General features: G+C 45.7%; 1 protein-coding gene across 1 annotated transcript in view; it reads right to left on the bottom strand.

The window, feature by feature from the left end:
• Nucleotides 1-14,593, bottom strand: part of zdhhc7 (zinc finger DHHC-type palmitoyltransferase 7) — a 60,321-nt gene extending 45,728 nt beyond the window's left edge. Inside the window, exons 1-2 of the mRNA XM_045217198.1 lie at nt 14,453-14,593; nt 4,281-4,595 (exon numbers count right to left, since the gene is read on the bottom strand). Coding sequence (XP_045073133.1) covers nt 4,281-4,589 — 309 coding nt within the window. The 5' untranslated portion in view covers nt 4,590-4,595; nt 14,453-14,593. The remainder of the gene's footprint in view (nt 1-4,280; nt 4,596-14,452) is intronic.
• Nucleotides 14,594-14,950: the final 357 nt, after the last annotated feature.

Below are 14,950 nucleotides of genomic sequence, written 5' to 3'. Positions count from 1 at the left end.
CTGTCACTACTACTAGACTGTCCCTACTACTAGACTGTCCTCCTGTCACTACTACTAGACTGTCCTCCTGTCACTACTACTAGACTGTCCTCCTGTCCCTACTACTAGACTGTCCTCCTGTCCATACTACTAGACTGTCCTCCTGTCCCTACTACTAGACTGTCCTCCTGTCCCTACTACTAGACTGTCCTCCTGTCCCTACTACTAGACTGTCCTCCTGTCACTACTACTAGACTGTCCTCCTGTCCCTACTACTAGACTGTCCTCCTGTCCCTACTACTAGACTGTCCTCCTGTCACTACTACTAGACTGTCCTCCTGTCACTACTACTAGACTGTCCCTACTACTAGACTGTCCCTACTACTAGACTGTCCTCCTGTCACTACTACTAGACTGTCCTCCTGTCACTACTACTAGACTGTCCTCCTGTCCCTACTACTAGACTGTCCTCCTGTCCCTACTACTAGACTGTCCTCCTGTCCCTACTACTAGACTGTCCTCCTTGTCCTCTACTACTAGACTGTCCTCCTGTCACTACTACTAGACTGTCCTCCTGTCCCTACTACTAGACTGTCCTCCTGTCCCTACTACTAGACTGTCCTCCTGTCTCTACTACTAGACTGTCCTCCTGTCACTACTACTAGACTGTCCTCCTGTCCCTACTACTAGACTGTCCTCCTGTCCCTACTACTAGACTGTCCTCCTGTCCCTACTACTAGACTGTCCTCCTGTCCCTACTACTAGACTGTCCTCCTGTCCCTACTACTAGACTGTCCTCCTGTCCCTACTACTAGACTGTCCTCCTGTCCCTACTACTAGACTGTCCTCCTGTCCCTACTACTAGACTGTCCTCCTGCCTACTACTAGACTGTCCTCCTGTCCCTACTACTAGACTGTCCTCCTGTCCCTACTACTAGACTGTCCTCCTGTCCCTACTACTAGACTGTCCTCCTGTCCCTACTACTAGACTGTCCTCCTGTCCCTACTACTAGACTGTCCTCCTGTCCCTACTACTAGACTGTCCTCCTGTCCCTACTACTAGACTGTCCTCCTGTTCCTACTACTAGACTGTCCTCCTGTCACTACTACTAGACTGTCCTCCTGTCACTACTACTAGACTGTCCTCCTGTCACTACTACTAGACTGTCCTCCTGTCCCTACTACTAGACTGTCCTCCTGTCCCTACTACTAGACTGTCCTCCTGTCCCTACTACTAGACTGTCCTCCTGTCACTACTACTAGACTGTCCTCCTGTCCCTACTACTAGACTGTCCTCCTGTCACTACTACTAGACTGTCCTCCTGTCACTACTACTAGACTGTCCTCCTGTCCCTACTACTAGACTGTCCTTCCTGTCCCTACTACTAGACTGTCCTCCTGTCCCTACTACTAGACTGTCCTCCTGTCCCTACTACTAGACTGTCCTCCTGTCCCTACTACTAGACTGTCCTCCTGTCCCTACTACTAGACTGTCCTCCTGTCCCTACTACTAGACTGTCCTCCTGTCCCTACTACTAGACTGTCCTCCTGTCCCTACTACTAGACTGTCCTCCTGTCCTACTACTAGACTGTCCTCTGTCACTACTACTAGACTGTCCTCCTGTCCCTATACTAGACTGTCCTCCTGTCACTACTACTAGACTGTCCTCCTGTCCCTACTACTAGACTGTCCTCCTGTCCCTACTACTACTAGACTGTCCTCCTGTCACTACTACTAGACTGTCCTCCTGTCCCTACTACTAGACTGTCCTCTGTCCCTACTACTAGACTGTCCTCCTGTCACTACTACTAGACTGTCCTCCTGTCACTACTACTAGACTGTCCTCCTGTCACTACTACTAGACTGTCCTCCTGTCACTACTACTAGACTGTCCTCTGTCACTACTACTAGACTGTCCTCTTGTCACTACTACTAGACTGTCCTCTTGTCACTACTACTAGACTGTCCTCCTGTCCCTACTACTAGACTGTCCTCCTGTCACTACTACTAGACTGTCCTCTTGTCCCTACTACTAGACTGTCCTCCTGTCCCTACCACTAGACTGTCCTCCTGTCCCTACTACTAGACTGTCCTCCTGTCACTACTACTAGACTGTCCTCCTGTCACTACTACTAGACTGTCCTCCTGTCCCTACTACTAGACTGTCCTCCTGTCCCTACTACTAGACTGTCCTCCTGTCCCTACTACTAGACTGTCCTCCTGTCACCATACTACTAGACTGTCCTCCTGTCACTACTACTAGACTGTCCTCCTGTCACTACTACTAGACTGTCCTCTTGTCACTACTACTAGACTGTCCTCTGTCACTACTACTAGACTGTCCTCCTGTCCCTACTACTAGACTGTCCTCCTGTCCCTACTACTAGACTGTCCTCCTGTCACTACTACTAGACTGTCCTCCTGTCCCTACTACTAGACTGTCCTCCTGTCACTACTACTAGACTGTCCTCCTGTCCCTACTACTACTAGACTGTCCTCCTGTCCCTACTACTAGACTGTCCTCCTGTCCCTACTACTAGACTGTCCTCCTGTCCCTACTACTAGACTGTCCTCCTGTCCCTACTACTAGACTGTCCTCCTGTCACTACTACTAGACTGTCCTCCTGTCACTACTACTAGACTGTCCTCCTGTCACTACTACTAGACTGTCCCTCTCCCTCTCTTGTCACTACTACTAGACTGTCCTCCTGTCACTACTACTAGACTGTCCTCTTGTCACTACTACTAGACTGTCCTCTTGTCACTACTACTAGACTGTCCTCCTGTCCCTACTACTAGACTGTCCTCCTGTCCCTACTACTAGACTGTCCTCCTGTCCCTACTACTAGACTGTCCTCCTGTCACTACTACTAGACTGTCCTCCTGTCACTACTACTAGACTGTCCTCCTGTCACTACTACTAGACTGTCCTCCTGTCCCTACTACTAGACTGTCCTCCTGTCCCTACTACTAGACTGTCCTCCTGTCACTACTACTAGACTGTCCTCCTGTCACTACTACTAGACTGTCCTCCTGTCCCTACTACTAGACTGTCCTCCTGTCCCTACTACTAGACTGTCCTCCTGTCCCTACTACTAGACTGTCCTCCTGTCCCTACTACTAGACTGTCCTCCTGTCACTACTACTAGACTGTCCTCCTGTCACTACTACTAGACTGTCCTCCTGTCACTACTACTAGACTGTCCTCTTGTCACTACTACTAGACTGTCCTCTTGTCACTACTACTAGACTGTCCTCCTGTCCCTACTACTAGACTGTCCTCCTGTCCCTACTACTAGACTGTCCTCCTGTCCCTACTACTAGACTGTCCTCCTGTCCCTACTACTAGACTGTCCTCCTGTCACTACTACTAGACTGTCCTCCTGTCCCTACTACTAGACTGTCCTCCTGCCACTACTACTAGACTGTCCTCCTGTCCCTACTACTAGACTGTCCTCCTGTCCCTACTACTAGACTGTCCTCCTGTCCCTACTACTAGACTGTCCTCCTGTCACTACTACTAGACTGTCCTCTTGTCACTACTACTAGACTGTCCTCTTGTCACTACTACTAGACTGTCCTCCTGTCCCTACTACTAGACTGTCCTCCTGTCCCTACTACTAGACTGTCCTCCTGTCCCTACTACTAGACTGTCCTCCTGTCCCTACTACTAGACTGTCCTCCTGTCCCTACTACTAGACTGTCCTCCTGTCACTACTACTAGACTGTCCTCTTGTCACTACTACTAGACTGTCCTCTTGTCACTACTACTAGACTGTCCTCCTGTCACTACTACTAGACTGTCCTCCTGTCACTACTACTAGACTGTCCTCCTGTCACTACTACTAGACTGTCCTCCTGTCACTACTACTAGACTGTCCTCTTGTCACTACTACTAGACTGTCCTCTTGTCACTACTACTAGACTGTCCTCCTGTCACTACTACTAGACTGTCCTCCTGTCACTACTACTAGACTGTCCTCTTGTCACTACTACTAGACTGTCCTCCTGTCACTACTACTAGACTGTCCTCCTGTTACTACTACTAGACTGTCCTCCTGTCACTACTACTAGACTGTCCACCTGTCACTACTACTAGACTGTCCTCCTGTCACTACTACTAGACTGTCCTCCTGTCCCTACTACTAGACTGTCCTCCTGTCCCTACTACTAGACTGTCCTCCTGTCACTACTACTAGACTGTCCTCCTGTCACTACTACTAGACTGTCCTCCTGTCCCTACTACTAGCCTCCCTGTCTTCTCGTTTTCCTCCCCTCCCCACCCCCTCCAACTTCTCACCGGGTCTGACAGCATGGCACGTAGATGCGAGGCCAGCGCCATGACGGCCAGGAAGTTAAACAGCGCTCCGTTGATCATGGAGTACCAGAAACTCTTGTTTGGCAGCAGCATCACCAAATTGACCACAAAGTCAGCATAGAGGACCAAGAACCAGGTCACCACACCACAGACTATACCACAGCCGTCCTGGATGAACCACAGGCGGTCGTGGTCAGCCGGGGGACCCAGGGCACCAGGTACTCTACCAGCCTCAGGGTCATCATCAGCTGACAGCAGGGGGTGGTGCTGCCGGTGGCCTGGAGACTGCATCCTGACCTGGAAGGGAGGAGGAGGAGGGAGGGTGGAGGGGGGAGGAGGGAGGAGGAGGAGAGAGGGAGGGAGGGAGGGAGGGAGGGAGGGAGGGAGGAGGGAGGGAGGAGGGAGGGAGGGAGGGAGGGAGGGAGGGAGGGAGGGAGGAGGAGAGAGGGAGGGAGGGAGGGAGGGAGGGAGGAGGAGAGAGAGGAGGAGGGTGAGGGGGGAGGAGGGAGGAGGAGGGAGGAGAAAGAGGAAGAGGAGGGAGGAGGGGGAGGGGGAGGAGGAGGGAGGAGGGTGGAGGGGAGGAGGAGGGAGGGAGGAGAAAGATGGCATCAGAAACAGTCATTTAACAAAAGTCTATTTCATGGCTCCTCAAATTAGTGTTCCACCCTTGCTGGGCTGTCAAGTCCATTGACTACAGGACTACAGTCAAACTATTGGACTTTATTTGGACTGAATGTGGTATAACTTTGAATACAAAATTCAGACCAACTCCTGATTACTATCGGGACGCCCCCTCCCAGCTGCCCACTGCACTGAGGCTAGGAAACACTATCACCACCGATAAATCTACAATAATCGAGAATTTCAACAAGCATTTTGCTACAGCTGGCCATGCTTTCCATCTGGCTACCACTAACCCGCCACCAACTCTGCACCCTCTGCTGCAACTTGCCCATGCCCCCCGCTTCTCCTTCACACAAATTCAGACAGTTGATGTTTTGAAAGCGCTGCAAAATCTGGACCCCTACAAATCAGCTGGGCTAGACAATCTGGACCCTTTCTTCCTAAAACTAGCCGCCGAAATTGTCGCAACCCCTATTACTAGTCTGTTCAACCTCTCTTTCATAACGTCTGAGATCCCCAGAGATTGGAAAGCTGCCGCGGTCATCCCCCTCTTCAAAGGGGGGTGACACTCTAGATCCAAACTGCTACAGACCTATATCCATCCTGCCCTGCCTTTCGAAAGTATTCGAAAGCCAAGTTAACAAACAGATCATCGACCATTTCGAATACCACCGTACCTTCTCCGCTATGCAATCCGGTTTCCGAGCTGGTCACGGGTGCACTTCAGCCACGCTCAAGGTCCTAAACGATATTATAACCGCGATTGATAATAGACAGTACTGTGCAGCCGTCTTCATCGACCTGGCCAAGGCTTTCGACTCTGTCAACCACCGCATTCTTATTGGCAGACTAAATAGCCTTGGTTTCTCAAATGACTGCCTCGCCTGGTTCACCAACTACTTCTCAGATAGAGTTCAGTGTGTCAAATCGGAGGGCCTGTTGTCTGGACCTATGGCAGTCTCTATGGGGGTGCCACAGGGTTCAATTCTTGGGCCGACACTTTTCTCCGTGTATATCAATGATGTCGCTCTTGCTGCTGGTGACTCTCAGATCCACCTCTACGCAGACGACACCATTTTGTATACATCTGGCCCTTCATTGGACACTGTGTTAACAAACCTCCAAACGAGCTTCAATGCCATACAACAATCCTTCAGTAGCCTTCAACTGCTCTTAAACACTAGTAAAACTAAATGCATGCTTTTCAATCGAACGCTGCTAGCACCCGCCCACCCGACTAGAATCACCACTCTCGACGGGTCTGACCTAGAGTATGTGGACAACTACAAATATCTAGGTGTCTGGTTAGACTGTAAACTCAACTTCCAGACTCACATAAAGAATCTCCAATCCAAAGTTAAATCTAGAATCGGCTTCCTATTTCGCAACAAAGCCTCCTTCACTCATGCTGCCAAACATGCCCTCGTAAAACTGACTATCCTACCGATCCTTGACTTCGGCGATGTCATTTACAAAATAGCCTCCAACACTCTACTCAGCAAATTGGATGTAGTCTATCACAGTGCCATCCGTTTTGTCTCCAAAGCCCCATACACTACCCACCACTGTGACCTGTACGCTCTTGTTGGCTGGTCCTCACTACATGTTCGTCGTCAAACCCACTGGCTCCAGGCCATCTATAAATCACTGCTAGGCAAATCCCCGCCCTATCTTAGCTCATTGGTCACCATAGCAGCACCCACCCGTAGTCTGCGCTCCAGCAGGTATATCTCACTGGTCATTCCCAAAGCCAACACCTCCTTTGGCCGCCATTCCTTCCAGTTCTCTGCTGCCAATGACTGGAACGAATTGCAAAAATCTCTGAAGCTGGAGACTCTTATCTCCCCCAATAACTTTAAGCATCAGTTGTCAGAGCACCTTACCGATCACTGCACCTGTACACAGCCCATCTGAAATTAGCCCACCCAACTACCTCATCCCTATATTGTTATTTAATTTGCTCTTTTGCACCCCAGTATCTCTATTTGCACATAATCTCTTGCACATCTAGCATTCCAGTGTTAATACTATTGTAATTATTCTGCACTATAGCCCATTTATTGCCTTACCTCCATAACTTGCTACATTTGCACACACTGTATATATATTTTCTGTTGTATTTTCTGACTTTATGTTTTTTCTTTACCCCATATGTAACTCTGTGTTGTTTTTATTGCACTACTTTGCTTTATCTTGGCCAGGTCGCAGTTGTAAATGAGAACCTGTTCTCAACTGGCTTACCTGGTTAAATAAAGGTGAAATAAAAAATAAATAAAAAAATGGCACCCTATTCCCTATATAGTGCACTACTTTAGACCAGAGAATGGCACCCTATTCCCTATATAGTGCACAACTTCTCACCAGAGAATGGCACCCTATTCCCTATATAGTGCACTACTTTAGACCAGAGAATGGCACCCTATTCCCTATATAGTGCACTACTTTAGACCAGAGAATGGCACCCTATTCCCTATATAGTGCTCAACTTCTGACCAGAGAATGGCACCCTATTCCCTATATAGTGCTCAACTTCTGACCAGAGAATGGCACCCTATTCCCTATATAGTGCTCAACTTCTGACCAGAGAATGGCACCCTATTCCCTATATAGTGCACTACTTTAAACCAGAGAATGGTACCCTATTCCCTATATAGTGCACTACTTTAGACCAGAGAATGGCACCCTATTCCCTATATAGAGCACTACTTTAGACCAGAGAATGGCACCCTATTCCCTATATAGTGCACTACTTTAGACCAGAGAATGGCACCCTATTCCCTATATAGTGCTCAACTTCTGACCAGAGAATGGCACCCTATTCCCTATATAGTGCTCAACTTCTGACCAGAGAATGGCACCCTATTCCCTATATAGTGCACTACTTTAAACCAGAGAATGGTACCCTATTCCCTATATAGTGCACTACTTTAGACCAGAGAATGGCACCCTATTCCCTATATAGAGCACTACTTTAGACCAGAGAATGGCACCCTATTCCCTATATAGTGCACTACTTTAGACCAGAAAATGGCACCCTATTCCCTATATAGTGCACAACTTCTGACCAGAGAATGGCACCCTATTCCCTATATAGTGCACAACTTCTGACCAGAGCCCTGCTGCTAATTCACATCCTCCTGCTGTCTAAGACCTGCTGCTAATTCCCATCCTCCTGCTGTCTAATACCTGCTGCTAATTCACATCCTCCTGCTGTCTAAGACCTGCTGCTAATTCCCATCCTCCTGCTGTCTAAGACCTGCTGCTAATTCCCATCCTCCTGCTGTCTAAGACCTGCTGCTAATTCCCATCCTCCTGCTGTCTAAGACCTGCTGCTAATTCCCATCCTCCTGCTGTCTAAGACCTGCTGCTAATTCCCGTCCTCCTGCTGTCTAAGACCTGCTGCTAATTCCCATCCTCCTGCTGTCTAAGACCTGCTGCTAATTCACATCCTCCTGCTGTCTAACAGGTTGTCTAAGACCTGCTGCTAATTCACATCCTCCTGCTGTCTAAGACCTGCTGCTAATTCCCATCCTCCTGCTGTCTAAGACCTGCTGCTAATTCACATCCTCCTGCTGTCTAACAGGTTGTCTAAGACCTGCTGCTAATTCACATCCTCCTGCTGTCTAAGACCTGCTGCTAATTCACATCCTCCTGCTGTCTAAGACCTGCTGCTAATTCCCATCCTCCTGCTGTCTAAGACCTGCTGCTAAATCCCATCCTCCTGCTGTCTAACAGGCTGGAGAGAAGAGAGGTTACGGTAGCAAAGACAGACAAGAAGGAAATGGTAATAGTGGAGACAGGAGTGAGTGGAAGTGTTACAATTGTGACAAAACGGGACATTTTGCTAGAGAATGTGAGGAACCGTGTAGTTACTGTGCAAGGAAAGGGCACCAGTTAAGAAACTGTAGGCAGAAGGGGAAGAGAGAAATCAGGAGTCCTCATGACCTGGCTATTTTGGTTTGTTGTTTTTTAATTGGGGTTTTCAAATAAAAAACAACACACCTAGTATGATGTTTATAAAGGGTTGTTATTTTGATTTTAGGGGGTTTTCAACAGGTCAAAGGTGATAAGTCTTAAAGGAGCACACACAGTGAATTTTATGGAGTTTCTGTTTTGGCTGAGTTTAGGGTATACATGATTTCTTATGAGAATAAATGTCATGAGGACTTAATGAACACTTGGGATAAGTAACATTTATGAAATATTTAGAATGATGGTAATGCTTAGTATACTATGGGATGGAACAGTTTGTTGAATGATTTCAATTGCCTCTGAACTCTGTTTTGACTTTCTGGTGTTAATTAATCATCCACACTAGTAAATTCTAAAGGCATGAGAGGAGGACTTTAAGTTTATTTTACCAAGTTGAGGGTAATTTATAGTACTGTGAAAAGTGTGAAGAAATGTATAATTTGGTAATAATATATATATGATTCAAACCATAAAATAACAGAAGAGAGAGAGAGCTTTCCCTGAATGAGGGATACCTGTTGCTAGTAAATTGTACTAATCTTGGATTACTTTTACGGGATATAAGTAAGTGGAGGTATTATCAAATGTTGTCAGCAGGGTTAAAACACTTCTCTGGTCCCAGTCAGCTGTCAAAAGAGGAAGTTTCGATAGATAGAGATCTACTTATATAGAGCCACAGGAGAGATCTACTTATATAGAGCCACAGGAGAGATCTACTTATATAGAGCCACAGGAGAGATCTACTTATATAGAGCCACAGGAGAGATCTACTTATATAGAGCCACAGGAGAGATCTACTTATATAGAGCCACAGGAGAGATCTACTTATATAGAGCCACAGGAGGGATCTACTTATATAGAGCCACAGGAGGGATCTACTTATATAGAGCCACAGGAGAGATCTACTTATATAGAGCCACAGGAGAGATCTACTTATATAGAGCCACAGGAGGGACCCAGTTAAGGATGTTCACAGATGGGTGAAGCAAGGCGCAGTAAATAAGGAAGGAATATGGGTCAAAGACAGCTTACCAATTCTCCCAAATTTACTGTTTAGATATGCTGCAATATTGACACACGGGCAGAGCCATGTGTCAACGGGAGGGATGGATGGTAGAGCAGATTAGACAACACTTTGTTCTATATGGGATTACTAATTATTAAAAATAAAAAATAATTTAAAAAAAACTTTTGTTCAAGATGTGTTATCTGTGCTCAAAATAATCACCAGGGCAGACAAAGGGCACCTCAGGGTGAGTATCCTCCGGCTAAGTACCCCTTCCAGCAATTGGAAATTGATTTTATAGAGTTATCACGGAGTGAAGGGAAGAAATTTAGAGTAACCCCAGATAAAGATGGGTTATCCCCCTTTGAAAAAGTGTTTGGAAGACCTTACAGAATGCCACAGTTGGCAGGACCAGAACAGGCAGACATAGAACTAGAGAATACACTAGCAGAACACATGAGAAAATTGTTCGTTAACCGTATGTCTAAGAATTTGTGTCCTACAGGAGAATTAAAGGAGAAGGTGATTCATAGTATATAACCTGGAGACTGGGTGTGGATCCAATCGTTGAGGAAAAAGGATTGAAAGCAGTCAAGCTGGGAGGGACCATACCAAGTCCTATTGGTAACTGCCTTCGCTATAAGAATAGCTGAGAGAGCCATTTGGGTCCACGTTACCCACTGCAAAAAGGTAGGCCCACATACCAACACCGTTGAACACACACACATAGTTAAAGAGAAGAACTGACCCACTAGGGTTCGGGGGTAAACTCTGTTAACGAAGAAACCCTACCCCGACCTTTCATCACTGTGGGGTGTTTATAGAGGTGTGGGTATGGGGACGTACCAGGCAGGTGGGTCAGGGACAGGATTGGGATGGTGGTTTTGGGGATTTTGGGGGACTCTGAGCTGCATCATCATGGTAACCATATTATGGATTAATCCAGGTCAACCTAAACAGGGAAATGATGCACTGATTCGATCTCGTAGAAATACTGAAACCAAGAAAGACTATTGGGGGAATTATTATTTTAATAGTTAAAGTCAGTTTAGGACAAGATGGGGGATTCAAGATACCATTTGACTTCTCCCATGAAGAGATAGGTGGTTTTGGGGGCTTTGGTAAGAAGGGGGCGTGTACAAGGAAGTTAGGTCCTAGAAGGTATGGTAAATACATTTGCACTTGGGAACGCTCATGTCCTTGGGCAAGGGTGTTTAAACATACCTGGGAAACTCAGCTAGGGCGTTGGGTCAAACTAATTGTTATGCCTGTTCAACAGGTAGGCCAACCCTTGTAACTGCACCTATGCCTCAGACCATGTTCTCTTGTGTGATAGATTTGGGATCAAACCAAACCTCACCTAATTGTTCTGATATTAAAATAACCACTCTTAAAAAGGATAATACTAAGGCACCCCAATTCACCATGAACCCCAGAGATTATCAATGTTATAGACACCAAAGTAATGCGAATCACAGATCATATTGGAGAAGGGTTTAAAACAACATTTTTCTGGTGGGTTACAATTGATAAAAATGTTGACTGGATTAATTTCATCTACAAAAGGTTAGTTAATTAGACAAGGGATGCAGTGAAGAGAATCTCAGGCCAACTATCCGCCACCTCACTTATGACCTGCAGGATAGTTTGGTTCTCAAAATGCTTTTAGCAGAGAAGGGCGGATTTACAAGATGGTGGGAGGTCATTGTTGTATGTTTATCCCCAACAATAAAGCCCCAGATGGTACAGTAACTAGAGCACTGGCAGGTCTCACTGCATTAAGTAAAGAATGGGCTGAGAACGGGGGGGTGAATACATCAATGACTGGTTGGTTTGATAACATGTTTGGTAAATGGAAAACTATTGTTGTAACTATTTTAGGCGCGGCAATCGCATCTATGGGTATGCTTGTTCTTTGTGGATGTTGTCTTATTCCCTGTGTCCGAGGGTTGGTGAGCAAGGCGTTGGAGAATGCAGTATCACAGCAGATGGTGAGATACGGCCCAATCCCGGACTCCAACCAACCAAATTAAGAATATGACCCACCAGGCTTGGTGGAGGACGACGATGATTCAGATAGTTTGAGACTGGCTGTTTTCCTAGAACTATAAATCTCTAGTTTAAAAGTAATTGTAATGATTTTCTGTGTATTAAAGTGTGGATAATTTAGTCAAAGGGTGGATTGATATAGAAATTAAAATATATACAGGTTAAAAAATAATGACAATGTTCCACCCTTAAATATAGTTGTGAAATGTTCTTGTTTTAAGTATGATTAGTACTTTCTTAGTAGTGACTAATTATTATACTCCGAAACTGTGTGAGATGTGTTAGAATCTACTACCTGGTAATGTGTGAGTGTAGGACCAGTAAAGACTATGACATTGAGCTACTATTCAGCAATGTGAGTAAGAGTTAGACCAGACAACAAAGGACAAGGAGAACTGGCTACAGACAACTGAGAAACCAAGATAACTGAGGAATTTAGGGAGGAGAGAAACTGTTAGGCTTGGAAGGGAGAGTGCATGTGTGTGTGTGTGTGTGTGTGTGTGTGTGTGTGTGTGTGTGTGTGTGTGTGTGTGTGTATGTGTGTGTGTGTGTGTGTGTGTGTGTGTGTACTGATGGTCAGGAGAGCAGTTTTAAAGTGGAAAACTACAGCCCGCCTACAGAGAGGAGGGATTTTTTGTATGACGTATGAGTATAAAAGATGGACTCTGAAATTGTGATGGAGAATTCTCAATGAATACAATCTCTTGACTATGCAGACCGGGACTCTGTCCGTTTCTTAAATCCAAAAGACTTACAACCTTTTGGGAGACGCACAGACACTGAAATAGTTTGTTAAATAATTCACATAACAGGTTGTACCTGGCAGGTTCCTTAATAATTTGTGTGAGATTGAGGGCATCTAGTTTAGATTGTAGGACGGCCGGGGTGTTAAGCATATCCCGGTTTAGGTCACCAAGCAGTATGATCTCTGAGGATAGATGGGGGGCGATCAGTTCACATATGGTGTCCAGGGCGCAGCTGGGGGCTGAGGGGGGTCTGTAGCAAGCGGCAACAGTGAGAGACTTATTTCTGGAAAGGTGGATTTTTAGAAGTAGAAGCTCAAACTGTTTGGGCACAGACCTGGATAGTATGATAGAGCTCTGCAGGCTATCTCTACAGTAGATTGCAACTCCGCCCCCTTTGGCAGTTCTATCTAGATGGAAAATGTTGTAATTCGGGATGGATAAGAGCGTCTGCTAAATGACTTAAATGTAAGTAAGTGTGTGTGTCAGCAATGTGAGGTGATGCAGTGCCAAGTGTGTGTGTGTGTGTGTGTGTGTGTGTGTGTGTATTCCCACAGATGTAACCCAGATCTGCACACCGGCCTCTATCCCTTCCACAACAGCATATTTCCCTGACGGGGACACACACCCCTGTCTGGATGTACCAACACACGCATTTAACACCCGAGTCTAGAGGCAAATGTGTCATTTGTGGATAATGTGGTCCAGGCCAAGTTAATGTTAACTAGGCTGAGCATTTAGATGCCCTGTATAACAGGATGCGTCCCAAAGGACACTATAAAGGGAATAGGACTCCTTTCAGGAAGCAGACATGTCCAAGTGTAGCTATCCACACAACAAGTAGCAGTGAACCAGCACAACCTCGGCTGTAGTATCGGTATCATTCAGTCAAGCTCCACCTTCCTCTGCAGTCGAGGAAATTCACTGATCTCCTAATAGTCGGTCCGGTATGTTGTCTACAAAGCCTCCGGTATGTTGTCTACAAAGCCTCGCTACCGTCACACCCATACGCTCTTTAAATAGCCTAGACTAGAGGGCTCTTACGTCTAGTGACAGCCAGTGACAGGTTATATGACTACCCACATGTCACATTGGTCTGATCCAGTCCACATCGTCTCTTTGGCAAACTGTGTACTAGAAGAAACCTGTCATATCTGATCTACTAGCAATTAATTTGATCAGTACTTTCTGAGGAACATTTCTTCTTGATGGTTCGAACATGTTTAGTAGCTACTAGTAACTAATATGTGAAACATTTTTGCATGATTATTCCCCACAACACATTTGTCATATCTGTTTGAGCGACAGAGACACAACAGCGGATGTCCGAACGGATTAAAATGGTAAATTGCATTAGCTAAGCTAACTACAATTATTAACTACAGCAATCATTCAAACAAATAAGAAAGACATCACTCTTCACGACTCCACTCGTGATTACGGCTAGCTAATGTAGCTAACGTTAGCTAGCATTAACAACATGTTACAACGGTTGCTATTTTGCTCTAATTGACCAAACATTGTTTCTAGCTAAATCAAAACTAGCTAGCCAGTTAGCATAACAACACCAAATATGTTTATAACTAACCCATCTCATATTGTGGTTATCCCACTGGCTATAGGGTGAATGCACCAATTTGTAAGTCGCTCTGGATAAGAGCGTCTGCTAAATGACGTAAATGTAAATGTAATTGTTCTATCTATGACAATCCTGCCAATTCTGTTAGCCTAGTTAGCTAACGTTATCTGTCGCTTCTTACCACAATGTTCCTTGATCGAGACCAGACGTGGATGTATGTAGTCGTCGTCGGTTACATTTTTATACGTTGTATTAATTTCATTTCAGCCCAAAGAAAGTCACAAACAACCACCATCTTCACCCTCCCTCTCGCACAACTCACACCAACGCTAACAGCTGGCTGAATTACTTCCGGGTTTTTCTGATTGGGCAGTACGACGAGTCGGTTCTTCTTCTTCTTCTTTTTCTTCTTCTTCTTCCTTCTTCTTCTTCTTCTTCTTTGAGGTTTAACGGCGGTTGGCATCCAATATGTTGCATTACCGCCACCTACTAGACTGGAGTACAACTCCCTTATATTTTGCTTGAAAAAATAAATTAAATAAATAAATACCCTACCATCTAACACTACACTCACGAATTAAAAAAACATTAATAAAATGAAATTAACACCACCCTACTCCACTATTTAAATATATTTATTCCTACCTCATGCCCTCAACCTGAAAGGATGGGACGTCAC

Source organism: Coregonus clupeaformis, unplaced genomic scaffold, assembly GCF_020615455.1.
Source record: "Coregonus clupeaformis isolate EN_2021a unplaced genomic scaffold, ASM2061545v1 scaf0962, whole genome shotgun sequence".
NCBI lineage: Eukaryota > Metazoa > Chordata > Actinopteri > Salmoniformes > Salmonidae > Coregonus > Coregonus clupeaformis.
This window is presented reverse-complemented; position numbering and strand designations above follow the sequence as displayed.